At 49.4% G+C, this 27,962-nt stretch overlaps 1 protein-coding gene across 4 annotated transcripts in view; it reads left to right on the forward strand.

Annotated features, from left to right (window-relative positions):
- Positions 1–27,962, forward strand: part of RUNX1 (RUNX family transcription factor 1) — a 232,785-nt gene that overhangs the window by 182,126 nt on the left and 22,697 nt on the right. For 3 of the 4 annotated variants that reach the window (XM_066370259.1, XM_066370260.1, XM_066370261.1), the window contains one exon: positions 12,045–12,236. The exons of the other annotated variant lie outside the window; for it this stretch is intronic. In XM_066370259.1, the coding sequence (XP_066226356.1) occupies positions 12,045–12,236 (192 nt within the window). The remainder of the gene's footprint in view (positions 1–12,044; positions 12,237–27,962) is intronic. 4 annotated transcript variants of the gene reach the window in all.

The following is a 27,962-nucleotide window of genomic DNA, read 5'->3' on the forward strand; positions in this document are numbered from 1 at the left end:
ATAAACAGGTAGCTGAACGCAGGGAGAAAGAACTGGAAAATGCTGAAATTTGAGTCTCGGGGGCAGGGCTCTTCTCAGGAACTGCTCCGTCCTTCTGAAAAGAATCCTGAGCTGTGGGCTAGGGAACGGCCAAGCCTGCTGGGGAGACCGCCGGCCTGGCCTGCGCGTCCGGGACTGGCCCAGGCTGGCTCTCCGGGGCTCAGCAGCCCACGTCCCTTCTCAGAACCTCAGTTTCCTCATCTGCAGAGAGAGGATTTGATGGCTTAAAGATCCTTATCAGCTTCTCAAAGTACGACTTGATATCTGTAGGAGTGATTGCATTTTCCACGCGTCATTTTCTCACCTGGTAAAGGAGGAGAGCCTGGAGCCCGGAGCCGCTGCCAATCTGGGAGCCAGACCCGGGACTGGAATGAGGGGGGCGGGTGTGACAGAGGCAGAGGTAGGCAAGGAGGTATGTCTGCCCACTCCCCAAGCGGAGAGAAAGGGAAATAAAGGTCCACTCCAGGGTGACATGCTGTAAAGTAGGGGAAATCACCCTAACTAGGTTTCCCATGGCTTTGGCATCATTCAAAAAAAAAAAAAAAAGGGACATCCTTAGATCCACAAAGAGGTCAATTGTGCAAGCCACAGAGGCCAGCTTCCTGGAGCTGGCCAGTCAGAGACCTGGTGAGCCTTCCTCAGCCAACTGAGAAAAAGGTGGCGAGAGTCCCACTGAGTGTTTCTGAGCCAGGCGGTCCCCCTCCTGTGCCTCCTCGCGGGCTTACGGGCTGTTCTTCATTACCTGCCCTACCTATCTTCACGATCTAGCCGCAAACAGCTTTGGTTGACCACACCACTTCCCTATTGAAAGTTAATACTGTTTGACTCATTCCGTGTTGCTAACCTGAAGCCAAAGGAAACAAGCCGGAGAATAAACGGCTTGTATGGAGTTTGGAAGGCTCTCAGAGGCCCCGTTTTCAGAACCCTACACAGTAGCGTTACTATATCTTGCTGCTGCAGCTGCAAAGAGAATGAAGGAAGCAGAAGTAGTTAAAAAAAAAAAAGAAGAAGAAGAAGAAAGAAAAAGAAAAAAGGCTAGGGGGTGGGGAAGAGACAGGGAAGGGAGAGGGGTGGGGGCCTCCTGGGGCTGGGCGCAGACTCAGCATAATCTTCAAGTCATGATGAGGACCGGCTCTCTGAGCTGAGATAGGGCTTTGACACAACAGGGTATTCACACAGAAGACAGACTGTTGGCAGAGTCAAAAGGAGAAAGTTCAGAACATTTGTTGAAAAGGCGGTGTTCTCATTGCTTTCCCACTGGCCCCACCAAGCCAGCCTTCTTGGGGCAGAGTCCCCCGGTAGAGACAGAGAGAGGGGAGGGTCTGTTACTTTCAGATCTAGAAAGAGTTTGGATGGGACAGTGTGCCTGGGTTTGCAAGGGAAGTATGGACAGCCTTCATGCCGTCACTGGCTCAGATGGAGTCACCAGGGTGCATGGAGGCACTGGTGTCTCAGACTAAAGAACTATCCCCCTTAACATCACCTGGCAAGCAGTGGGATCAGCGTTTTTATCACCAAGCGGTGGTCCTTTGGGAACCCCAGCCACTTGCCAACTTCAGGTAACTGGCAGAGGAGCTCCCCACCAACCCCCAAGATGCTCCTTCTCAGATGGGTGTTGACCACAGTGGGTAGAAGTTAGCCTGAGTGAGGAGGCTGCGTCATCTCCCACACGACCTGAAAACTCCCTGTCTGGACGGTGTGAGGTAGGGCTAACGGCCTGGTTACTGCCGTTTACTGTTGGCCTCCTAACAAGTGAGTGCCCAGGGTGCCACCATCACTTTGTACCAGCCAGGGTCTGCTCAGCCACCTCATCAAGGACTTTGGCTGGCCCCAGGTTCTTCCTGCTTCCATGAGGCCAGCCCCAGGTTTAGTTGGCATTTGTGACACTGGAGAGGTGTGGGAATCAGACATTCCAGTCCTGCTGCTGGGAACAACTGGAGCTGGTGAGCAGGACTCTTAGTAATGGCAGGGAGTTTTCTGACCTCTGTCAGAGCACTGGGGAGTGCAAGTCAGCCTGCACACTGCTGGGTGCACATTCCGGGGTAAGCGTAGCCCAGGCAAGGAGAGTAGATTCACTCGTTCATTCATTCATTCATTCGCTTGCCCAGTTTCCCTGGGCCACCACCCAACCTTGGAAAGACTCTCAGTTTACCCGGTCCTGTCTGAACACGCGTAGTGCCTCTGCCAGGAATGCGTGGTATGTGCCTTACACCAGTGCAGGAGGGAGCGAGACATACAGGGAGGTCAGAGGCCTGTGTGGACAGCAGGAATGTCCGGCAGTGTGACCACATGAGGGAAGTGGAGTCTGTGGGCCTGTGGGGTCATTTTCTCCTTTTCCTCAGAGCCTGCCCCGGACAGGCTGACTGGCACTGCTGACCTGAGCTGACAGCCAGTTCAGAGGTTCCGACTCCCAAGTCCAAGCTCAAACTCTCATTCATTGCTCCCCTGCCCCTGCACCAAAACCTACCCTTCTGACGTCACCTTCCATTCAGGGTCCCTCCTTCTGTCCATCCATCAGTCCATGGGGCCAGAAGCTACTGGGACAGATGAAGCCACATTCCCAGGAGCTGCCACTCTCGGGTCACTTTGTAATGACGCTCCAGCAGGGGGTTTCTCTCAACAGTCCCTTTGTCTGGGTGGGGAGAGCTGATAGGAGCTGAAATCACAGGCTGGTAGGGGAGAAAGATTCTTGAACTTGTGAGCTGTCTGCACTCTTCTAGATAGGGTGCAGCCTTCAGATGGAGGTCCACACGGGACCTGCCTCCACATCCCCAGAGGGCCACCTCTGGTCAAGAGGAAAGGAGACCAGATGGGTTCTCACCCTGAGCTACAGTTACCTCCATAGTCACCTCAGAAACAGGAGCCAACTGGTGGCAACCAGTGACCTACCGATTGCAACTGCTCTGCTTCAGGGAGGCTTAGGCCCTAAAGAGCTCACATGAGTGAGCTGAACCCTCCCCTGTCTGTTGCTGTGAGGCTTGAACTACGGGGAGCTCAGTTTTATTTCTGTTTTCGTCTTGTGAATTTTGGGGACATGGTTGGAGGAGGGTGGGGCGTGAGGCAGGCCCCGTGTGGACCTCCATCTGAAGGCTGTGTTAGTTACTGGACGTGCTTTGGCCCCTGTTGGCTTTGTCTCTCTGTTCTGCTGGGCCTTTACCCACCTTTCCTTTCCGTGTGTCTAGCAGTCGTCTTAGCCCAGGTCTTGAGGACAGCTTGGGTCATTGCCTGTGTGTTTTGCAGACTCATTTAACTACACACCATTCTCCAGGAAACTCCGTCTGTTCAGTTAGGATATTTTGTACTCATGATGTAGTTTTTATGAGCCTTCTACAGTTTCATTTTTAGCTGAAACTTTTAATTCAAACTTTGTGTCCCCCAGATGACTTCTGCTTTCCAACAGTCTGGTGGAGGACAATTGGATGGCACCTGTCATGAAGGACCTGAGTATTCAGTCAGTCTGTTGGTTATTCCGTCAGTTTGAGTGAGCCTACTATGTGCCAGGTGCTCTTACAGGTGCTAGGGAAAAAAAGAAGAGAGAGAGAGAGAGAGAGAGAGAGACAAAATCCCACCCTCATGGAGCTTACAGTCCATTGGGCACAGAGTGACCATAGTATCATAAATTAGTGCTGTGCAGAAAACCAAAGCTAAAGGGATTGATTGGCCAGGTAGGGGACCGTTTGCAACTTAAAATAGAAAGTACTCAGGGAGAAGATGAAATTTAAGCAAAAGCTTGAAGGATAGGTGGGATCCAGTCCACATGTATCTAGGGAAAATGTTTGTTCTAGGCAGAGGAAACAGCAAGTGCAAAGGCCCTGAGGCAGGCAGTGTGGCTGCAGCAGAGTGGGGAATTCAGACTGCCCACCTTCTAGTCTCAAGTAGAGGGATTCACTTTAGAAAACGGGCTCAGCAAAATGCCAGCCTAACATCTAAAACATGAACTTTATGCTATGGGAGGGGCCACTGCTAGACCATAGTTTAAGAACAATCAGGATAGGGAAGCCCCATGTATAGGCAGACATGGTGGTCACTCACTTACCTGCAAAAGAACCAAAGCTCTTTCCGACCCTCTTGGAGTCCCCTGATCCTCCAGGGGTCAAGCATTGTAGCTCTAGGATTGTAAGCAGAAACATGTTGCCTAGGAAGGAACGGCATCCTGGTGGGTTTTCCCTACTGGCTCCCTGTGATGACCTGTCTTTAGGAGGTAGGACGGGCATGAGCAAGGGCACGGAAGCCCTGCACAGGGCATGTGAGTGGCACTGGTGGGGTGAATAGTTGCACAGGTACAATGATGAGCATGAACCTCATGCTTACGGTCCTTTTGCCACTGATGGGGGTAGGGCATCTCCAGGGAACCAAAAAGTCTCATTCTTTCCTGACCAATAAGAGAAGCAGAGAAATGAAACCCTGAATTGAGTTTGGGCAGCTGTCAGCTACAGCCTCTGACAGCTTCCCAGCAGATTTTAAGGTGAGTTGAATGGCCCACTTTGTCTGGTTGCAGCCTTTGGGGGATAATGGGGAAGGGGCGCAGACAGAACGGGACGCGCCAATCAGTAAAGCAGCAGGAAAGGCTCCATGAAGGCTTGAGGGGAAAGAGAAGAGGATCCCAGAAGACTGATGCCCAAGGTCACTAGAAACTGCCTGGAGGCCACTGATGAAATGGCGGGAGGCGGAGGGAGGGTGGATTCTTAGGATGCGTTGTACGAAGTTGCTGACCACCAGCAGGTACTCACCAGCGGGTAGGGCAGGCTGGGTGGAATCTCAAGAGTTCAAAACCTGTTGGGATTAAGGTAGATTGGGCTTCAGATTGGCTCCCAAAGGCCAAGTACCTACCTGGGGGGGGGGGGGACCATAAAGAAAGAAAGCTTTGAGAATCCTAACGTCACATGAAGTTGTCCAAGAAAGCCTGTGCTCAAGAGTTGTCCGACAAGAACCAGCAGAGTAGCTAATCATAGCTAATGTAATTGCTGTGAATGCTTTTAGAGCCCCTCGAAGTAATCTGTCTTAGTCCTTTAATTCCAGGCTTCTAGATAAGGAGGCTGGAGATGAAGAGGCCTGTTCTTGTCCGCGGGAGAGTTGGGGGGTGGCAGATTTAACGTCCAGCCTGGCAGCCACATTTCCCTGGTGCCATGTTGTTACAGGGCAGGGGCATTGTACTGTCAGCATTGAAACCCCCTCCTGGTGGGGGCTCAGAGGTCTTACCCTCTGCCTTTCCTGCTTTTCCCTAAAATGGTTCCTTAGGTGGCAGAGTGGTCGTTCCTTCCCACTTGAGAATTCCGGGTTCATCTTACAGACCAGCCCGATTATCATGACAGTGACTCCCGGACTCATGTCAGGGAAGGTGGGAGAGTAATGGTCACTGCCGGCCTATCTGCAGGGCAGACTTTAGGCATTTTCAGTGGCTCTGCATACATCAAAGAATTTTGGAAATTAAGGAAAAGACCAAAAGTTCTTACCAAAACAAGCCAGTACTCAGAAGCCTTGGAGACTTAGTCTAAATACAGTTCTGGTCTATATGGTGTTTCAGTTTCCCTCCCAGGGCGAATTAGAGGCACGCTGAATGTGCCCACGCCATAGGGAGTAGTGGCCCCTCTCACTCCTGGTCCTTGGACCAGGAGCAGCCACACCACCTGTACCTGAGCAGAAATCCAAGTTCTCGGCCCCATCCCTCACCTACCAAGCTAGAATGCCGGGCAACTGAATGATGCCCACTCAGGAATGTGAGGCATGGAGCCCTCTCTACAGCCCTTCACAGTCGGGCTCTGGCTCTCCCAAGCATGAGGGGGACCAAAACTGGAATTGTATAGACTGAGTGCACATTGTTAAAGTGCTCTCGTGTCCCCGTGATCTCCTGTCTGCCACTGTGTGCCTCTCCTCTCTGTGTGCTTGGGCTTCGCAGAACGTGGTATTTCTAGGTGCACTGAGCACGAGGTGGGGTAGAGGCTGAGGCTAGCAGGTGTATTCTCAGACCTGCCTTCTTTCTCTCATTGGCTATGTGACTTTGGGTAAATGGCACGATGTCTCTGAACTTCCCTTCCCACAAGTCAGTTGAAACATATGAATGATTTCTCTGTCCCTCCAACTCCAACCCTGTGTTCTTCTCTTAGCTCCATGATATTGGAAGTGGTTGGGGGAGAAAGTTAAGCTATTTGCATTTGTATAACGTTGGATGATATGTAAACACATATATATAAAGTATATTCTAATACAATATATCAGGGGTCAGGAACCTATGGCTCGCGAGCCAGATGAGGCTCTTTTGATGGCTGCATCTGGCTCGCAGACAAATCTTTAATAAAAAATAATAATAATATTAAATATATAAAACATTCTCATGTATTACAATCCATTCATTTCCTACCACTCATGTTCATGGTTGCAGGTGGCTGGAGCCAATCACAGCTGTCCTCCGGGAAAACACCAAATTTTTATTGGATAATGCGTACTGTACATGGGTTGTTGTATGGCTCTCACAGAATTACATTTTAAAATATGTATTGTTCATGGCTCTCTCAGCCAAAAAGTTTCCTGACCCCTGCAATATATTAACACATGTGTTCTAACATATATTAGCATGTGTGTTCTATATTTTATATTACATTATATATTGGATATGTGACATATACACAATATAATATGGGACAACAGTGCCCAACATTAAATCAGCCAGCAGAAGGCCCTGGCCAGTTGGCTCAGCGGTAGAGCGTCGGCCTGGCATGCGGGGGACCCGGGTTCTATTCCCGGCCAGGGCACATAGGAAAAGCGCCCATTTGCTTCTCCACCCCCACACCCCTCCTTCCTCTCTGTCTCTCTCTTCCCCTCCCGCAGCAAAGGCTCCATTGGAGCAAAGATGGCCCGAGCGCTGGGGATGGCTCCTTGGCCTCTGCCCCAGGCACTAGAGTGGCTCTGGTCGCGGCAGAGCGACACCCCGAAGGGGCAGAGCATCGCCCCCTGGTGGGCAGAGCGTCGCCCCTGGTGGGCGTGCCGGGTGGATCCCGGTCTGGGTCGGGCGCATGCGGGAGTCTGTCTGACTGTCTCTCCCCGTTTCCAGCTTCAGAAAAATACAAAAAAAAAAAAAAAAAAAAAAAAAAAAAAATATATATATATATATATATATATATATATATATATATATATATATAAATAAATAAAAAAAATCAGCCAGCAGAAAGGTGAGGTCAGCGGTTAGGAAGGTTTATTTTATCACTTGCCAGGGTGCTTTAAAGATGGGTCATATTCAGTATCATTGCTTTTTGGTCTTAGTGACTTTCATGACTCTGGACCCTCGCAAATAGACTGTTATACAAGGAAAAACCAGCTGTTTCTTACCACACCAATATCTCTTCTACAGTCATAAGGTAGTAGCAATTTAGAGAAAGCCAAATCCAGAGGTTTTTTTATATATCAGATCCATGTCGTTAGTAAAAGATCGACTGGCAAATATCTTCTGAGATACATATACCCTTTTGAAGAATGTGACAGATAGAGATGTATATCTACACATACACATATAGATTATCTTTTCTGGTATTATCGTTTCGCATGATTTTTTTGAACTTCTCATCACAACTGCGCCTTGTGTATATACCCTCCTAATGTTTCTGCTGAGAATCTACCAAGAAAACTAGCAAACCCATATCAGAAACATGGACTAAGGTATTGACTTCCAGAAAATTATTCTCACTAAGTCAGAATTTTCAAAGAAAACGTGACAGTTCAGCCTTACTTGTTTCCTTTAATAGATGGTCCTATACCTTATTTCACGAGATATTATAAATAAGGTCCTACATCTTACATCAGTGAGATATGCAGGCCTGCTCAGTCTGATTCTCATAGCAGAAAACTAGACACTGCTGTCTTTATCAGTCACAAATGTCACAGTGTTTGAGGTGCTGTGTGGACAGCCCTCCCTGAAAACTGCAAGACATATATGTCTTTGTAATGAAAATATAAAATTAAGTGGATGGGATGAATTTATTTTTATTCTTTTTTTTTCTCTTGGCTTGTTATGACTGCATAGATAATAAAACTCTAATCAAGTACTTTTTTCAATAGTAATAGAGAGACACAACTTAGTGTCCTTTTCAGCTCTGCCTAAGATTCATGAAGATTCGCTATGGAAATCTTGAGGTAGCCGCCAAGTTAAGGGCCACCACATAAACATTCCCAGTTGACTTTCAGTGTGCTCAGAAAGCCAGCTGCCCATGTGCGTGTGTTTGGGGTTGCATCGTGATTCCACCAGAGGTGTGACCCAGGGTTGAGTTCTCTCTGCCCTCCCCCCACCACCAAAGCCTTGTACTCAGTAAGAAAGAAGAAAAAATGAATCTGAGAGAGGACATTTCTGATTCTCTAGTATTTAAAATTCAAGGGGCTAAGTCACTTTTTCTTTTTTTTTTTTTTTGGTATTTTTCTGAAGTGAGAAGTGGGGAGACAGAGAGATAAATTCCCGCATGTACCTGACTGGGTTGACAAACCCACCAGGGGGTGATGCTCGGCCCATCTAGGGCGTTGCTCTGTTGCTACCAGAGCCATTCTAACGCCTGAGGCAGAGGCCATGGAGCCATCCTCAGTGCCCAGGCCTACTTTGTTCCAATGGAGCCTTGGCTGCGGGAGGGGAAGAGAAAGATAGAAAGAAAGGAGGGGGAAAGGAATGAAGAAGCAGATGGGCGCTTCTCCTATGTGCCCTGGCCGGAATCGAACTTGGGACTTCCACATACCGGGCCATCACTCTTATCACTGAGCCAACCAGCCAGGACACCAAGTCACATTTTAATTGCACCCAGATATAGGACGCTAGAGACAGAAAGCATTCACTACCCCCAGCTTGCAACTTTATGATCTGTATAACTCACACAAAATACAGCTCTTGGGCGCATGGAATCTGATGGTTTCAGAAAAGAAAGAATTAGGTGTTCATTTGATCTTGCTTGTAAATAATCACACTATCCCTGGGATAATGCTTTACATCCCCGCCGCCGCCCCCCCCCACCCCTCCCTGAGCCCTGGCATTACAACTCTCCAGCCAGTGGTGAGGAAGGGGTTCCCACCTCCTCACAAAGGCAATCAATCTCTCATTCACTCACTCCTGGAATCATACGTGGGCAGGTGCAGAATGAACTCTCCCGAGACTGCTCCTGCATTAGTGTCAGCCCCGCGACGCTCAGGGCTTAGGAAATAGCTTAGAGTGGAGAGTTGTTTTCTCTGAGAGTTATGCCCACACATTCCTGCTAAAGCAGACAGTCATCAGTTAATCTCTGTAAATGACTATGACTTTGGCAGGTGTCAGCTGGTATAGAAACTGCTCACACATGAAATCTTTTTTGTTGTTGTTGTTAAATATAGGGCAATACGAGGGCATTAATAAAAAATACTATAATAATAATGTAACATTGTGCCTGGCCACAGTAGTGACTTAGCTGAGATGTTTGGTTTCTGGGTGGCATGTGGTCCATCCCAAACTTGGTGGTTGAGGCAGACACAGTTGATGGCCTTTCTTCAAAACCCAGCAGGGCCTGACCGGGTGGTGGCGCAGTGGATAGAGTGTTGGACTGGGATGCAGAGGACCTGGGTTCGAGACCCCCGAGGTCACCAGCTTGAGCGTGGGCTCATCTGGTTTGAGCAAAGCTCACTAGCTTGGACCCAAGGTCACTAGCTCGAGCAAGGGGTTACTCAGTCTGCTGAAGGCCCATGATCAAGGCACATATGAGAAAGCAATCAATGAACAACTAAGGTGTCACAACGAAAAACTGATGATTGATACTTCTCATCTCTCTTCGTTCCTGTCTGTCTGTCCCTATCTATCTGACTCTCTCTCTGTCTCTGTAAAAAAATAAAATAAAATAAAATACCCAGCAGGCCGTGGATTCAGAATAATCTTGCACACGTTTCCCTGGGTCACCCACTGCCCTTGTCATGGTGTTCTTCAAGAATGCCACTGGGGGCCCAAGGAGTGTGAAGCTTTGAATTGGGCACAAAACCTGCTAGAACTTCTGCAGTGTTGCACTCCAAATCAGCACTCATTCTGAGGCAGAAGTCTCCAGGCTTCTTTTACCTGCTTCCGTCTCTCCTTGACTCCTAAGACCAGGCATCATGCCGTCCATGGTAGGCATAGATTATTATACTCTGAGTGGCTTCTGAGTGGGTACTGCTGGTTTTTCTGCAAGAAAACTTGGGGTTTTTTCAGTCTGATCTAGGGGAAGCCAAGAATGTGTCATGAAGATAAGAGGAGGGAGGAGTCAAAAGAAAGGCTCCATCCAGAGACACAGAATTGCTCCGTGGTTGACTGAAATAGAATGTTCTAGAAAAAAAGACAAGGGTTGTTCTGGGACCTGGCCCCCACAGCCTTTCACCCACAAGGCCGGCGCTTAAAATACTCAGCTGGTGAGAGGTCTCTCACATGCACGCTGGGCCTGCGTGACTCAGGCTGTTTGTGTTCAGGCCGGGCTTTGTGGGCTATGAGGCTGAATCAGAGTTCAGATTTGACTGGTGACACATGAAAGGTGGGAGCGTCACATTTGAGCTGCGCAAATATTATGCTGAAGTGCTTTTCCTTATTTTGGAGCCAAGCGGCTCTTGTTCATGATAAAGTCACGGCACTATAGTGGGTCTTTTCCGCTCTGGAGTTTGAGATGGCGGTCGCTGTGCCAGGGCCCGGCAGCTGGGGGAAACGGCGGGCTGCGGGCATCTGGACTGTAGTGCAAGCTATGGGATTTAACTTCGTGAGTGTAGCGATTGGGGGCCAGGCTGACATGCCCCTCTCCCCTGCCCCTCCCGGCCTGGGCTGCTGGGAGTGGAATCAGGGAACCCTGTTTCTAACCGAGCCTCGGGTCTGTGAATGAGAACTTGACTGTGACCACAAGCAAGCTGCTTTGTCAGTCTTCCTGAGACCATGTGACAACCAGGAGGGGTTTGTGGAATCCATTGGTGACTCTTTATTTGAACCCTAGGAGTGGAGGAAGACCTCCCAGAGGGCTCCCTGCCTTTTTGTAGGTCCATCAGAGCATCAGGTCTACTCTACAGGCTTGAGTCTCCAGTTTAAATATATTTTGATGGGGGATCTAGAGAAGAAACAGGAGGCCCAACCCTCCTGGCCTTGTCCTATGTGAGTGGCCTCTGCTCCCTGCCTCCAGGTGACAATGATTTTGACAAGGACACTTACTGTCTATACAAACACTGAGGGGTATCCTTGCCAACTGGAATTCCTGAGCCCCCTGGGGAAGCTCATTCTATCAGCTGGTAGCATCATCCACACTCCAGTAGGCCTGCTGGGGACACTGGACTGTCTGAGGGTCCGGGCTACACCTTCCTGTCAGTTCCCTCTTAGGAGCTGCTCCTGGGGTCGTAGGCTTCAGGGAGGGCAGAATTCTCATGAAAAGCAGGCAAAGAAAAGGAAAGACAGAGGGGTTGAGGGGGGCTGCAATGGCTGTGCCGTGCACTTAGCAGGAAAGCTGGCTTCCCTTGGGGCTGTGGGTTTGGAGCCCCACCCCGTTTCCTGTTGGAAGGGGCGTGCTCGATAAGCTCAGGGCCCCCTTTGCTGCCCTGAAACCTTCTGGGGTTGGTGTGCAGTGAGGAGCTGCTGATCCCATGCTGTGGGAGGGCCCCTCTCCTGGTGCCATACCTTGCCCCTAGCACGTGCCTGGAGCCAGCAATCAGGACCTTTCTCTTTCCTGCTGTCACCTCCACCTCCAAGCCCAGAGTGCCCTGCCTTCTGCCCTGTGGAGATAGGTGTAGAGGTTTGAGGTGGGTGGGGAGCCCAGACTGGCAGAGCACTCAGTGGTCCATGTGAGAAAAGGGGCCCCAGTCTGCTGTGGGGACAGTGTCCCCAAATTTCCACTGGGAGCCAGCCCAGTGTGCAGTCCCTAGGGAATCCAGGATGCGGTGAGGGGAGAGGGAGGGGAAGGATAAGAAAACCCCGAATTCCAGAAAACCCACAATACTTTTTCTGATCTCTTCCCTCCCTCCTTCCCCGCCCCACCCCCCCTCCCTACCCCAACCCCTCCCCATAATAGGACATCGTCAGAAACTAGACGATCAGACCAAGCCTGGGAGCTTGTCCTTTTCCGAGCGGCTCAGTGAACTGGAGCAGCTGCGGCGTACAGCCATGAGGGTCAGCCCACACCACCCAGCCCCCACACCCAACCCTCGGGCCTCCTTGAACCACTCCACTGCCTTTAACCCTCAGCCTCAGAGTCAGATGCAGGGTAAGTACCTGGATGAGCCCACCGCCCACCTTGCCCTCGGGCAGAGCCCACCCAGATCGATCCTGGCTTCTCTTTGTTCAAAAGGGGGTCTGCATGTCAGTAGCCAGGGAGCTGGTTAGGCATGCAGTCTCGAGCTGCCCAGACCCACCAAGTTTGATCTGCATTGTAACAAGAGCCCTAGATCGAGAGGTATTGCTGTGTAGGATCTGGTGAGGCTGTGGAGAGATATATGTAGATAATAGCTTGAATAACTAGGCTGTTTTCTTACCTACTCATCAGGCTGGAAGAGAGACAGACACACACACACACAAACACCCTCAAGCCAGGTTCAGGTCAGGCTGTTTCAAGCTTACTGTCTTCGACTTATTTGGGGGGTTTGTATCTAATATCTGTTCTTTTAAAAAATATAAAAGAAATAGGACTGTCTGGATGCCCTTGCAACAGAAGTGTTGTTTACAATAAATAAATTTACAATCAACAAAGAATGCAGGTTGCCCACACCCCCATGGGGCTAGCTGGCAATTGCAAAAACACCGTAAAATATAATAATTGCATAAAACCCACGGTGCCAAATTAGATAATGCACAAGCTCATTGACACTGCAAAACGCTGACGTCAATGAGTATTTGCTCTGTGATACCGTTTCACATTTCCGAAGCGCAGCCGTCTTCCCTGGGCCGTGCCAGCCACAGCTGTATATGATATGGCCACAGTCAGGGCCCTTTCCCGTTGTGGCAGGCTTGTTTAACTCACAGGAAAAGATAAGCAGTGCATCTGGGGGAGAGGGCAGGTGGCCAGCAGGAATGGGCCCCTTGCACTCCTGCGACAGCGGAATTAGCTTCCCTGGGCATTTTCTTGGTGTCAGATGAATTGTGGGATGTGCTAATGTCCTGACTTCTTCGGGGTCTTTGGGATGGTCCCTCTCTTTTAGGGTAAAGCACAGGTAGACTCTCAGAAGGCAGGCACATTTTCTTGCACAGAGCCTGGTGGCCCAGGCCATTAGATCTCACAGTTACATTTCTGGGGAATGTTCTTCTATTCCGAGTGTGACACTCCCAGAGAACTTTCCCAGAAGGTGCTGTGCTCATGGCTGCTAAGTGGCCTCTATGTCGGGCCACCCTTTAGTGTATAAGCAGAAACCAAAAGCTTGACTTTAGAAGCTACCTCTCCTCTATAATCTCAGGTGTATTCAGAAAGAGGTCCCCTGAAACCATTGCTTTTCCTCCTGTTTAATAATCATGAAGACTGATTCAGATAGGCATATTGATTTTTTTTTAAAGGCCAAAATGCAAGAGTGTATGATTAAGGAGATCTGGTGGCACTGTAAGTGTGAGAGAGATGGGCTTGTGTGAAATGATACTTTTCTTCTGAATAGAATAACCTCAAGGAGATTCCTTGATCTTGCATTTAGGACCATTTAAATGAATGTGTGTCATCTTTGAAACTCCATCTGTAACATCTGTTTTCTGACTCTCTCGTGGCACAACTGACCATTTACACCACTAAGCTGATATATGGGTTGGTCTCTCTCTGCTGATATTGCAACCAAAAATATTACGTATTTTTAAAAGCATTGGAAAATTCAGCCACGGGGTAAGGGGGTCAGGGCGGGGCAAGTTAAAATGGTCACCATGGAGTTAGCTTTGTCTCACACAGTTTTGGTGAGGAATGAATCATATCTGATTTCCCTCCTCAACAGATGTGCTCTTTTGCCCAGAAAGCAAAAGAGGCAGAGGCAGGGGTGGGGTGGGGGGTGAATTCTTATCCTCAGCCGTCAGTAGCTCCTAGGCAGAAGCATTGCCTGGTCGGGCATTCCTCAGCTTTTTGGGATACTGTGAGCTTGGCCTCGGCAGAGGATCCGATTAAACATGAAGCATCACCCTTTCTGGTCCCTTTTTAAAAAACTTTTTACTTCTGCAACATCTAAGCACTAATAACTCGCTATTAGTGCACCCCAGGGGCTGAGCTGCTGCTCTGCGGAGCTTGTTAACTATATTGCTGATGCTTTTTCTTCCCAAAATATGATTTCCTATCCAGCACCTCGCTTGTAAAATCGGAAGAACAGCTTTGAAAAAAATGACTATCCAAGATAGTGTAATTAGTATCATATAAAACTGCTTTTTCGGCCCTGGCCAGTTGGCTCAGTGGTAGAGCATCAGCCCGGCCTGTGGAAGTCCCAGGTTCGATTCCCAGTCAATGTACACAGGAGAAGAGCCTATCTGCTTCTCCACCCTTCCCCCTCTCCTTTCTCTCTATCTCTCTCTTCCCCTCCCTCAGCCAAGTCTCCGTGGGAACAAAGTTGGCCCAGGTGCTGAGGATGGCTCCATGGCCTCTGCCTCAGGCCCTGGAATGGCTCTGGTTGCAGCGGAGCAAGGCCCCAGATGGGCAGAGCATCACCCCCTGGTGTGCATGCTGGGTGGATCCCGGTCAGGTGCATGCGGGAGTCTGTCTGCCACCCCCCTCCACTTACTTTGAAAAATACAAAAAAAAAAAAAAACCCAAAACTACATTTTCTATTTTTATTTTTTTAAAAGAAGAATGTTTTTTTGTTTTGTTTTGTTTTGTTTTTTTGTTTGTTTGTTTGTTTGTTTTTTTACCATAGGCATGTTTTGAGTAGGTAGAACACCCATCGGATTTTTTCCACTGAAATTAGGAAGTTAACAGGGATAATGGTAAAGTCTCTTTGGGCCAGGGTGTTCGTGCTGTTCTTGACTGGTAGGAAACGGTTATTTTTCCTGGCGTAGTTCTCAGGCTTCTCTCAGATGTTTAAGAAATTACTCTACCTAAAAAATCAGCATGCATTTATAGCTCTCCCTGAAATGACAGCAGTCTTTGTAAAAAAGAAATACAACAACTGTCCCCAAGTAGTCAGAGTGGTCCTGTGGCGGTGACGGTGACTGCAGGTATGCCAGTGCCAGTGTTCTCAGCGTGTGGACATGCCAGCAGCTGGGAGAGAACAGGGTGATGGGGAGGCTGGGGGACCCTGTCTTGCTGGGACTTCCCCAGGAGAGTTGCACTTGTCCCTTGGACTCTGTCAGCAGGAAACCATGGCTATAGAAGCTATCTAGACTCAGACGTACCTGAGAAGCACTCCAAACAGACATCTCAAGCTATCTGAAGCTGGGTCCACAGGGAATGGGGGGTGGGGGGGATGCCATGCCACTGCACATGTGTTGAGGTTGTCGCTATGAAAGGTCTGAGGTTTATTTCAGCTCCCTATTTTGACAGGTCTTAGAATTGCACAGATAGACATTTTGTCATGGCTGCACACTTGCTCATGCAAGTCAAGACATCCTCCTGAATGTCTGCAGCCGGGTCTCAGAATTCTTCTGCAGTCATGGGAAAGGAAAAAGGACATGTGTCCTTTTAGAAGATGAAGTAGAACAGATCCTAGGAAGATAAGGCTCTGATGTCAGTTCAGCCACACCTCCCTCCCACACCTTAGAGATGGCTTCCAGCAGCCGGAGCAAGTGGCTTTAAGAATCGACTCCTGATTCACCAGATGGGGTGTACCACACTGCAGGCTGCATAGCCCCCTCTTTTCTGGGAAGTGGAAATGGAGATAGACCTGCTGGGGCAGAAACCAAGAGGCCAGTTTTATGGTTCCTGTGTATGTTGCCCTAAACATCAAAGCATGAAGTCGAACTCTTCAATTTGACCAGTTACAATCTATTTCGGCATGGGTTGGACTTTTCTATATGTTACCCTATTCTTGCCACAATCCCCTGGTGTGGCTTATAGACAGAGAAACTGGACCTGTGGTTAACAATTGCCCGATGTGGCCAAGATCAGAAGTGACAGGCAAACCTATACCCCGACCTTCCTGGCTGTGAGCCAGTGCTGGCACTCTTGGGTCAAAGGCTAATGAGACACAGGGCTGACTGGTATCAAGAAGAATCACAGTGTCCTGCAGGGAGATGGGTGATGAGCTGGGTGGCTCATTCATTTTACAGTCCTGTGCTGAGTGTGTTCTGTTATCATTAGATGTTGATGATGATGATAACTTTGGAGCCAGACTCTGTGGCGGACACCTGGATATATCATCCCTTTGGGGGATGTGTACATTTGTTTTCAAAGATGGGGAGGAAGGAAAATTCAAAGCATGAGTGAATAAAAGCTGGGAGGAGGGGAGGGCAGCCACTCTGTGTTTACTATTTTGGAGCAAGAGCCTGGCCCTCCCACACAGGAGAGCCTCTCTCTGGGGCCCCCTGGGACCAAAGCCTTCTTACCATCTGAGCCCAGCCCTCCTCTGCTCAGTCTTTGGAGTGTGGGTGCCTTGCTGTGAGAGTTGCATCTGGCCGGGAGACCCCTGCCTTTCAGGTCACTTCCTGATACTTAGTGTTCCAAATGACTGTTGTTTCAGTAGTGACTCCCCAAAAGTTACAATTACTTTGAAAAAGGCTACATTCTTTGTAAGGTTCTTGGAACTCACTTGATTCCTGAGCTGAGCTGTACAGGGTTCCTTGCTGTGTTGTCCCAATCAGCTGGGTTGACTAGGGGAGGACAGCCCTTCCCCCTCCAGGCTCAAGAGTGAAAACTCACACCGCACAGCAGCCTATCCTCTTCTTTCTTTTTTCTCTCTGTCTCTCTGCCTGTCTGTCACTCTGTCCCTCCCTCTCTCTACCTCTCTCCCTCTCTCTGTGTCTCTCTCTTCATCTCTCTCTCCTCATTTCTCTCTCTCTCTCTCTCTCTCTCTCTCTCTCTCTCTCTCTCTGCCTGTGTCTCTCCTAGCAATTCTAAAAGTTTAAAAACAAATGGGAGAGGTGGAGGCTGCTTGGTTACTTTGGAAATAGAGGTTGCAGATGGTCATTTAAGGATTACACAGAGTGAAATCTTTAGAGTGCTAGAAATCAAGTTATAAGACATGCTGTAAATAGGAAAAGTGAATGATTTAAAAATAACCCTTACCTAGGTGTAGGAGAGGTCAAGGGCTGTTCAAAGCTGACATCAGAATCTTGCACTGAAAACAAGCTTGAGTCAGGTGTGACCCCACAAATAAATAAAAGAAAATACATAAATATACGGGAAGAAGAAAGGAGGGAGGAAGGAGTGAAAGGAGGGAGGCAGGGAGGGAAGGAAGGAAAACAGAGCAGGTGTGGATGGGGTATCTGCCCACACACCCACAGGTGGGTGCTGCAGCTGGGTCCTGCCCCTGCCCCTCCCCCCAGCAGGCAAGGAGGTCACACGCTGAGCGACTAGAAGCACTCTTGGGGCAGGAACTGAGAACTGTTACTGTTTTCTATGTTCTTGACTGGTGCAACATAAACATTACCTCTAAGGGAAGTTTGCAAACTCGTGTTAATAAACTGCATCTTAAACAGCCAGCAAAGGGGAAAGGATGCAGAGGAATTTAGGTCTCTGTTTTCTCCTTTACAAAAAGCCCTAAGGCCTTTGCTCACCCGTCTGCCCCATGCCTTTGTGCTTGATTCCAAGGTGGCTGCACCCTGGGTTACCCCAGGTCCCCATGTACTCCCACACTCGGAGTGGTGGCAACCCTCCTGGTTACTCCCTGCACTCTGTTCTGGATGGGCATCAGTACCAACAGACAACTCCTGTGAGCAGCCTGCTCAGATGCTGTGATGTGCAGACAAGCAACTCACAGCCAAGCACTTAATAAACAGCGTCTTCCACAGAGCCGCCACCCTGGCCAGCCATCAGCACGCTGGCAGTCATAAGCCCCATCTCTGCGGGTGTTTCCGTGCATACGTGCTGTTCAAGGTGATCGGGACATGTTTTCCGGGGTGTTTTGTCAATGCCTGGTGGTTATCATTTCTAATCAAAAGAAAGAAGGATTCCCTTTAGGGCTTGATATTCATGATAAACTATTCCTTCTGTGGATTTCATGCATTCTTAACTTTTCTCTTATTCTTGTAATCTGTAGGCCAGGGTGATGCAGACACACATACACACACGGTTTTGTTCAGAAGGGTAAGTTTCCCACCAAGCTATAGTTGGAGCACTTATCTGATATTGATGGTTCAAGAGCATGAGGATTAGTCTGAAAGTCAGAACAGCCTAGAAAGACAGCAGAGCTTTAGTAGCTGAGGATGTGGGCTCAACAGTCAGACAGCCTTGGTCAAAACATGGTCTCCAGTGACTTGACTGCTTACAGCCTCAATGTCCTTATCTGCAAAGAGGGAAGAATTATATTTGGAGATCCTGGGACCTTTGTGAAACATGACACAATGGGTGAGAACACCAGCTCGTGATCAGTATCAAGGGCACCCAGTGTATCAGCCTCCTGGGGCTGCCACAACACATGACCACGCGACGGGTGACTTAAACCAACAGCAATGCATTCTTGCACAGTCCCTGAGGCCAGAAGTCCAAACTCAAGGTGTCAGTGGGGCTGCGCTTCCTCTAAAGGGCCTGGAGAAGGAGCTTTCCTGCCTCTTCCAGCCCCTGGTGGCTCCCGGTGACCCTTATCTGTGACCACATCGCTCTAATCTGTGCCTGCATCTCTACCTGGCCTTCCTCTCTGTGTCATCTTCTCTTTTGCCTCTCACAGGGACACTTGTCCCTGAATTTAGATCCCGTCTGTCCAGATAACCCAGCGTGATCTCATCACATCCTTCACTTAGTTACATCTGAAAAGATTCTTTTTCCCAAATAAGGTCACATTCACAGTTCTGTGAGTCACAACAGAAACTTACCTTTATTTGGGGGGAGGGGGAGCGGCACACCATTCTACCCAAAACACCAAAGTAAAAGATAGGGGCATCAGGTAAGTGCAGACAGCTTCCCGTAGCCACCTTCCCCCGCCCCGGCCAGATATTCAGGGGAAGCAGATGGAACTCAGTGTCTCATGCCCGAAAGCCTCGTCATGTCTCTGGCTGCTGTCGTGTCAGCCCATGATTTGCTGGAACATTCAGCATCATGGTATTTTTATTTCCCAGCTAGGAAAATACCTGATTTCTCTTTTATTGATGAGACAGGTACTTCTTCTATTTTCTGGAGCAACAAGTTTCAACCACTGGTCTGTGGACCACTGCTGGTCCGCCACAGATTTCGTGCCAGTTTGTGAAAGAGTTAACCACCCTGATGTTGATGTGTGGTTATAAACCCATGACTATCGACTCTATAACCCCCATACAGCAGCATCAGGGTGGTTAACTCTTTCACGGACTGGCACCAGTCTGCAGACTGGCGTTGAAAAACCACTGCTCTAGAGAAAGCACCTGTGCAGATGGGCCCTGAGTGCCCAACGGTAATAAAGAAAGGTGAGGGCTGTGGGGCCAATGCTGACCAGAAGACGGGAGGCCAGGGTACCTCCTGCCCTGGCCCCCCAAAACTCATCAAGGATGGTATTAAGCATAGGAACAGAGGAGAACACAAAGCTACAGCCAGCCAGCTGAGATAGACTCAAGAATTTGACATCCTGGAACTAAGCATATCACTGTTGTTTTAAACAAGCTGCCTTTTTCTCATTATACTTATTTTTTTTAAGTGGCTTTGCAGCAAGGCATTGTTGACCGGACACCCTTTTTGAAAGGCTGGCGATTCATTGTCCCTCATAATCCCAAATTTACAAATCATTCGAAGAGAACCTTTCAGATTTCAATTTTTTTAAGGGGGCAGGGGCAGACAGGGACAGACTGACAGAAAGAGAGAGAGACAAGAAGCATCAATTCATAGTTGTGGCACCTTAGTTGTTCATTGATTACTTTCTCATAAGTGACTTGACTGGGGGCTACAGCTGAGCTAGTGACCCCTTGCTCAAGCCAGTGTCCTCAGAGCATGTCTATGATCCCATGTTCAAGCTGGCAATCCTGTGCCCAAGCTTGATGAGCCTGTGCTCAAGCCAGTGACATCAGAGTTTCAAACCTGGGTCCTCAGCATCCCAGGCCAACACTCTATCCACTGTGCCACTGCCTGGTCAGGCAGATTCTGATATTTAAGACAGAAATGTAGACTGTAGCCACAAAGGGGCATCAACATTTACCAGAAGTTTGTACCAAGAGAGGAACAAAGTATGCTGATATGAGAGGGGAAAAAAAGGCTCTGGTTAGAAAACTAGTCCTGTTTCCTTATGAGTGATGGTTCTCCAAACGGAGTTGGTTTTTCTCGTTGGCATTCTTTTCCCTGACATCCTGGAGCAGAACTGCAGGCCTACTTGTCATTCAGTTGTTTTAGGCTCTTTAAAATTCACTCTGTATCATTTAGATAATGCCCAGGAACTCTAATTCTTTCTGACTCGTTCCTCTCTGGCCCTGAGAGCACAGCCTAACTTTTAGGGGCAGATGCACAGAGACCAGGGAGGTGGGGGTGGGGGGGTCTCTGGCCTCCATGGTCAGAGCCGCCTCGGTGGGTGGGAGCATATTTGGCTTAGGTTATATGTTCACGTTTCAGTCTCACAGCCTTACCCCCTTGTGAGCTTTCTCCTCATGCAACAACTGCCTTCAGCGTGGCAGAACAGCTGATTGTTGTGGGGATTAAAGGTACAGATTGCAAAACACCTGTAAATGAAGTCTTCCCTGACAAACCCAGTTTTTCCATAGATATTTCTTCTGTAATCTCTTTCTGGCAGAACATTTTATGTTTTCATACCAAAGATTTAGTTACCAACCATGGTAAATAAAGCAAAAACAACCCAAAACAATAGACTCATATAGAACTCACCACTCACCCCAAAGACAAACATTGGCCAGTCCCCGGCATTTTCTGCTCCTTAGTGCATCCCCACAGATGCCAGGAGAAGAGGGACGCAGCCTTTCTCATCTGGTTCGTTTTTTATTTTTAAGCTCTGGAAAGTGTTCAGATTGAAATTTGCCAGTCAGACCATCCAGAGTGACACAGAATATAACATCTGTGTTTAAATGAAGTGTTTTCAAGAGAAAAATGGAACCGTGGCACCGAGTCCCTGAATGGGCCAGAGTAGGAGAAGTTGGGCAGAAGAGACAGTCCCTTCCTCTAGACGCAGGCTGCCACATGCCTGTCCCGGGCGCCGTTATATTTCACACTGCCCCAGGGGCACATGTAGGGTTTAGAATCTTCTAAATACAATTTCAAGACTTTGTGAAACATCTTCAGTTGTAATCAATAGCGAGAGTTAACTACCCCATTGGTAAGGGTGGTTCTCCCTTAGATGAAGCTCCCTGCCTTTCTGCCTGGAGGGTGTGTGGACGAAAGGGCGGGGCAGCACTGGGGGACTCTGACCTGTCACCTCAGGTCAGCTCACAGCTGTTGGGCAGCCACGAAACTGGGCATTAACGCACACCATGACCTGGAGTGCCGCTTATTTTTGCACGGCATCTTGATTCTTCATCCCAAGGTCACTGAACTGAGCCTCCCTAAGTCAAAATCATGGGTTCTGGTTACTGGTTGACAAGATTTGGGCTGCTGTCATGCCAGTCCACCACTCCCAGTCCTTCTGGGAGTGTAAAGAGGGTGGTGTGTATGCTCCAGCTCCGGGGCTTGGGTGTGGCCGCACTGAGGCTGAACCAGCAGGGCATCCCTGGGGAAGCTGAGCTTGTGGCCTCTGAGGGGCCTGGCTGAGTCAGCACCACCCCAGGCATCAGCAGCTTACCCGTCAGGGGCCGTCAAGCTTCTATATGCATCCAGCCTTCTGGTTCCCTCGGCAGGAGTCCTCTTTCCCCTGACGGCTTTATGTCTTCAACCTGAGCCGCTCACTCCAAGGCCAGGTTCAAGGCCCAGAGACCCTCGGCTGTGTCCTCCCTCCTTCCATCTTTGGAAGCGCTACCTTTGGACTGTACACTTGCTCAGGGGTTTTTAATAGAACCTCTAGAGGTTTAAAAAGAAAAAGAAAAAAAGGAAGGAAGAAATCATCTGGCCTGCGATTGCTCTCCTTGGAGTTGCAGGTCACACAAGGGAAGTGAGCCTGGTTGTTCTGTTGAGCTTCACAGGGTTTCTGTGCTGCTGTGGGCACTCACTCCCCATTAGTGCATCTCTGCGCAGATCAGATGGCAGATTATATAATAACCTTATTGAAATATCTGTGAAAGTCAGCACAACCTCAAGGGCTTGACTTGGCATCTCTGCCCGTTAAATGGTTCATTGGGATCACACTTCTCCGGGTTTGTTCCTCCTCATTGACAACCTCATCGACAACGCACCGCCGTAAATGCCCACCGTGTGAACAGCCGTGATGGCCTGAGTGTTGAGCCGTGCTTCTGCAGGTCATCCAAGAGGGCTGGTGTCTGAAGGACGAACCTAAGAGTTTTTGAAATCTACAGTTACTCCCTGCTCCACCTCCCCAGTTTTGAAACTGCACCTTAGGTTCAGAGGGTATCTCTACCTGGGTCGTTTTGGGAGCAGTTGCTGCAGTGAGATTATGACAGCGACTTTGCCTGGCTCACATGCTTACCAAGGGCAATGAGAAAATATGACAGCTCACATTTGTAGAATAGACGGCTGCTGTTGGCCCAGTTAATGCCTACCACCTGCCACTCAGAAGGGGCATGACATGCTCTGTGGGGCTTGCCTGTGTGCCCACTCAGGCGCGGGCCAGCCCGATGACCTGGCTCTGTTTCTTCTTCTTTTTTTTTTTTTAACACTAAGTCCCAGGCCCCTCATCTGTCATGTGAACAATTAACCAGGTAGCTTTTAAACTCTACATGTTTGTAATTATGCATCGTGCATTGCGGGTCCTGGGGATTAACGGTCCCGCCTAGCACTCTCAGGGGACAAGCAGGGATGGCCCAGAGCCCTGATTAAAAGCCTCTTTTTGGCAATATTTTCTGCCACGTGATCAGCTTGTGTGAGCCGTCATATGTTGGTAAATGAGAGAAGTCATTGCCCAGACATGGATCTGCTTAATTTAATATGATTTTCCACAAATTACAAAGCATGACTTTAAAATTGAATTTGTACAGAAGTACAGATGGCCAATTCAGGTGGAATAAGAGGAAATCTTGTTATTTTTACCCCAGGATCTCTTCCCGATTTCTTCATTCGATTCTTTCACAGAGTGGGAGGCAGGGTACAGTAGGGGAGATGCTTTAGATGGTCTATAAGGAATGTCTCTTCTTTTTCAAGTCTTCTCCCTAATCATTCCTGGCTCCCTCAGAGAGAGATACGGGGACCTAGAGGTGTCAACACAGAATGCCAGTTCCTCTGTCCACCCACCCCATCAGTCGGGCAAGAGCCGTTCCTTCCACTAATCGTGAGAAGGGACTTGTATTGTAGAAAACATGGCAGCTCCCAGATGCATTGACGAGGAAAGCGGAGACTGGGTCTGTAAATTAATGCTAAAATCTGTATGGAGGCTGATGGAGATAGACTTTGGAATTCACACCCAGGTTGGCCACTTCCTGGTTATGTGACTTTGCGAGGATTTCTGAAGTTTCCTGAAGCACTGGTCCCCATCTGTGAAATGGGCATGAGAACAATGGCGCCCGCCTCCTGGGAGGTGTGTGAAGACAGCATGAGCTGATGTGTGTACAGCTTGGGTGCCTGGCACAGGGTAAGCATTGCATGTGTTTACTCACATTGCCCCGTGAATGTGCTGCAGGGAGAGAGGTGTATTTCTGTCATGTATTCAGCATCATATGTGATAACACGTTAAACGCCGAATAAGTGGTCAGTGTTATTCTTTGTAGAGTCATCCTTATTATTGTGCCCTTTGCTGGGGTCATTGGTGTTTCAATGGGGTTTTGCCCATCTGTCCTGGTGTGTAAGCCACAGTTCCTCCGAGAGGACCACCTCCAGGGCCTCTCTGTCCTCAGGAGGGACGCTAGCCCTGGGTGAGGTCAGGGCACTGGTGTTGTATTCATTCAAGTTTTGTTCCTTGGGTCAGCTCTACAGGAAAACCCATGACCACATCTCCACAAGAGCAAATGGGAACGGATAACTGGTAAAGTTGAAAAAGACCTTAGATTTGTTTGCGGGCAACTCTTTTTTAATTTACTCATGAGACTCACGATGCCCAGTTGGAGGCAGATCTGAACTCCAAGTCTTGGGAATCCTGATCCAGTACTCATCCCCCTGGCCTGCCCCACCCCTGCCTCAGAGGTGGCCTGGAGCTCACGTGAGGACATTATTATAGCACTCAGGCTTTTTCTGGAAGTGTGCTGTCCCCTTAATGAGATAGATGATAATGGTTGGATTCCATATTGTAGCTTCTTTGTGTCCCCATTTTCTTTTAATTATTTTTTTAAGATTTTATTTATTTATTTTTAGAGAGAGGAGAGAGAGAGAAAGTGGGTGAAGCAGTAAACATCAACTCATAGTAGTTGCTTCCTGTATGTGCCTTGACCAGGCAAGCCCAGGGTTTCAAACTGGCGACCTCAGTGTTACAGGTAGATGCTTTATCCATTGTACCACCACAGGTCAGGCCATGTCTCCATTTTCAAAATATTCAGTTCCATAACTATGGAGTAGGGATTTTCAAAAAGGCAAGGCTAGACCACCCACCTCACGTGCATCCCCCTCCCCATCCTCCTCAGCCCTGCTGAGCACCCAGACCACTGCTCCCTGGTGGGGGGAACAAATAGCTGCATGGAGGCTGACAGGACACTCTGGCTCCAGGGCCCATCTGGGCAGCAGTCAGGGGTGAACCCTGCACTGGACTCCACTTCCATGGATTGAACACATTCAGAGAATGTGAATGGTCAGCCTCTTTGGTATTTTTAAAGAACTATCTACAAGTTTTGCTTTCCTGTGCAATTTCAAGTACACACTACTCTGTGTCAATTCTGCCCGCAAGCCAGCCTGGGCCTTGAAAGCCTGCTGCTGCGTGGGCTGTGGCCAGAGTCTCAGCGAGCAGGTGTGTGAGTGTAATGGGCAGAGTCTGCAGCCAGACGCAGAGTCTCAGCGGGACGCATTGAGGGGCACCGGCAGCCCAGTCTGGAAACCTGGGGGTGGATGCTGAATGACAGTCTCCTCATCCCCATTCAGGATGCTGCTCCCAATGTCACCCATTTACTCCCTGAGTGGTACGTGGCTCTAAGAGTCAAGAACAGGCGTTCCAGTGATGACCACACCCATGTCCATGAAGACAGGGTCAGGATCTTGAATGGCAGGGCCAAAGCTCCCTGAGGAATGGCCCAGGAATTCTACCAGCAGAAACCAAAGGGCCTTCTGTCTGAGGCTCTGCGGTGACAGTGACTCCGTGGTGTCCTCTCCCAAATGGCACTTAGTTGTGAGTTAATCAGGAGAAAGGGGGACCTGATCCCTGCATTAACTGGCTGCATGGACGTATCTTTTCCATCTGTCTCCCGTGGCATCTGACTCTTGACTTGTCCTGACCACATTCCCGGGGTCTAGCCTCAGCGGTCAGAGAACCACAGCGTTGCTAAAGAGCAGATAAGAGGAGGAAGCCGATGAGGGAATGCTGGGACACGGCCTTCCCTTGCTCAAGGAAACAGATCCACTCAGAAGCATAGAATCTGGTGGTGTTGCAAGTTCATTCCCAGGGGTCACGATTTCCCCTGATTCAGGCAGTTCTTACAAGTGACTTTGACCTTCTGACCACTGGAGATGAGTGAATCATGGAAAACTAGACCAGAGAAAGATGGCCAGGGCCCCTCATAAGCTAGACAAGAAATTGGAAGCCCAGAGGGGTCAAGTGACGTGCCAAAGGTCACACAGCCAGCTCACTCCATTCTCCTCCCCAGCTGAGATACATTCCTCCTATCTGGAGGGTAGCAGAGCAAACCTTCCTGAGCAGTCTCTTCCAAACAGCCTTGATGGGAAGGCGGGGGGGGGGGGGGGGGGGGTGGAACAAGATGGGGCAAACACCAGGGTGCCTCTGCGCGTGCTCCACCCAGTTTCTCATCTTTTTATTGCCGAAAAAAAAAAGTCTCAAATAACCCAAACAGGCAGTCTGATGTGCAGACAGTCTGCAGGCATCCGCCCAAGAAGCTGCCGGTCGGCCGGTCCATCCTCCTCTGATTTATGTTGTGTGTGTTAAGCCTTAAATTGTTGAGACTCTAGCTGGCTACAGTGGTATTACTGGAGGGCTGGAGCATGTTTTCGGCTCCCAGAGCTGGCTCTGGTGCCGGAGATGTTGGCCCCGAATCAAGTCCAATCTCACACCTGTCTGAGACAATGAGGGCCTTGTTAGACACATCTCCAGTTGAGGCGCTCAGCCTGCTTAGTTTTCACATTCAGAACAGGGAGGTGCAGGGGCCCGGGGGTGGGAGAAACAGTGGCAAGGAGACTGGGAACCCGTCAGGGTCGCTGCCTCCCTTGCCCTTTCCCTCTCCTTCCCTCTCCTCCCTGGCCCCCCATGTTGTAAACTTTTCCTTATTTTTAGAAATTAGAAAACAAACAAATACCAACAGTGGCTCTCTTATGAAGGAGAATTTCCTACCGCAAAACAAGGCGCTCGAGGCTGTTGACTAAGTCCACAGACGTGTTGGGGGTTTGAAGCGGGTGCATAGGTAGGGCACCCCCACCCCCGGCACTGAAACATGAGCTCTCGCCACACGGACAGGCCTGTCCAGGAAAGCTTTTCTCTTCTTGGTTTTGCTTGCATCGTTGACATGTTATTGGCAGCAGCAGGAAGCAGAGGGGTACTGTGTCATTCACTGAAGCAGCAAATTCTGCTGCTCCCCCCCCCCCCACTCCAGACCTCCTGTCCCTCGTCATCAACAGAGAGGACAGAGCTGGTCACTAGTGCTTAAGTCCATGGAGCCTTTGCAACCACAGTGCTCCAAAGACCTTAACTCGAGGCAGCCACTGGACAGGACCTCTTCTGGGTCCAGGTTGTCACCCTTCAAGGCTGATGGCTCTACAGGCTCATTATCCAGTCCAAGGCACCCTGAAATGCTTTTCTGTTACTAGGACTGTGCAATGTTGAGGTCCACAGGTTGAGAGTCAAGAAAAGTGTTTAGGTGCCAGGGGTCACTCCATCCTGCTTGTCCCCCATCCTTCTCACGTACAGACAACTACTTGAGCACCAAGCCCCACTGTGACTCAGAGTGTCAGCTGGGAGCCACAGCAGGAGGAGTGTGCATGCTGTCCATGTTATGGGACACTTTGGACTTCAGAAATGACATGGGGCTCGTCTCTTTGTCTCAGTAGCAGTCACTTTTCACCCAGCCACCCTGGTTTTTCCATATCCCCATCAGCCAGCGTCCCCAGAGGGACAAAAGGACAACTTTTTACAGGCAGTAGAAACAGCATTGAGTGTTAGAAAATCTGGGGACTTCCGGCCCCCACTTGGACTGGGTTTGAGTGCCGTCTATGTGACCTTTGAGTAACAATACCCTGAAGACCCTGCGCAGTAGAAGGTGGCATCGCTATTGAGCCTTGTCCTTGAGGGAGACCAGGGGCGGCCTGGCCCAGGCTCCCCTCAGACCTGTGCCTCCTCCTTGGGGCCACTCTGTCTGAACGTCCCCTGTGGAGGACCATGGTCGATGAAGCAGATGTTGCCTTCTCAAGCTAACTGATGGTCGAGGAGGGCCTGTACAGAAAAGAAAGGCTCTGCCTGTTGAGGTCACCAACCACTAAGGGGGTAGCCGCTTCTCTAGCCAAGCCTGTGGCCTTCCTCTGGTCTGTGAGGCTTTCCATCCCTCCTCACCTGGCCCATCCCTGCTTCAAAGTGACCAAGCAGACCACCGGAGGGAGGCTGGGCACAGAGGGGCTATGAGCTGCTGTCTCCTTACCTGTCTTCTCCTCTGGCCTCTGAACACTCCAAAGTCCTGTCATCCTTTGGGGTGCCTCACCTGCCCCACCTCCTTTAGGACATCTTTGTCCCACCGAGGACCAAACTGACTCCCCCTTCTCTACTTCTGACCCATCTGTCATGCCTCTGACTTCACC

The sequence above is a fragment of the Saccopteryx leptura genome, chromosome 2 (assembly GCF_036850995.1).
Source record: "Saccopteryx leptura isolate mSacLep1 chromosome 2, mSacLep1_pri_phased_curated, whole genome shotgun sequence".
NCBI lineage: Eukaryota > Metazoa > Chordata > Mammalia > Chiroptera > Emballonuridae > Saccopteryx > Saccopteryx leptura.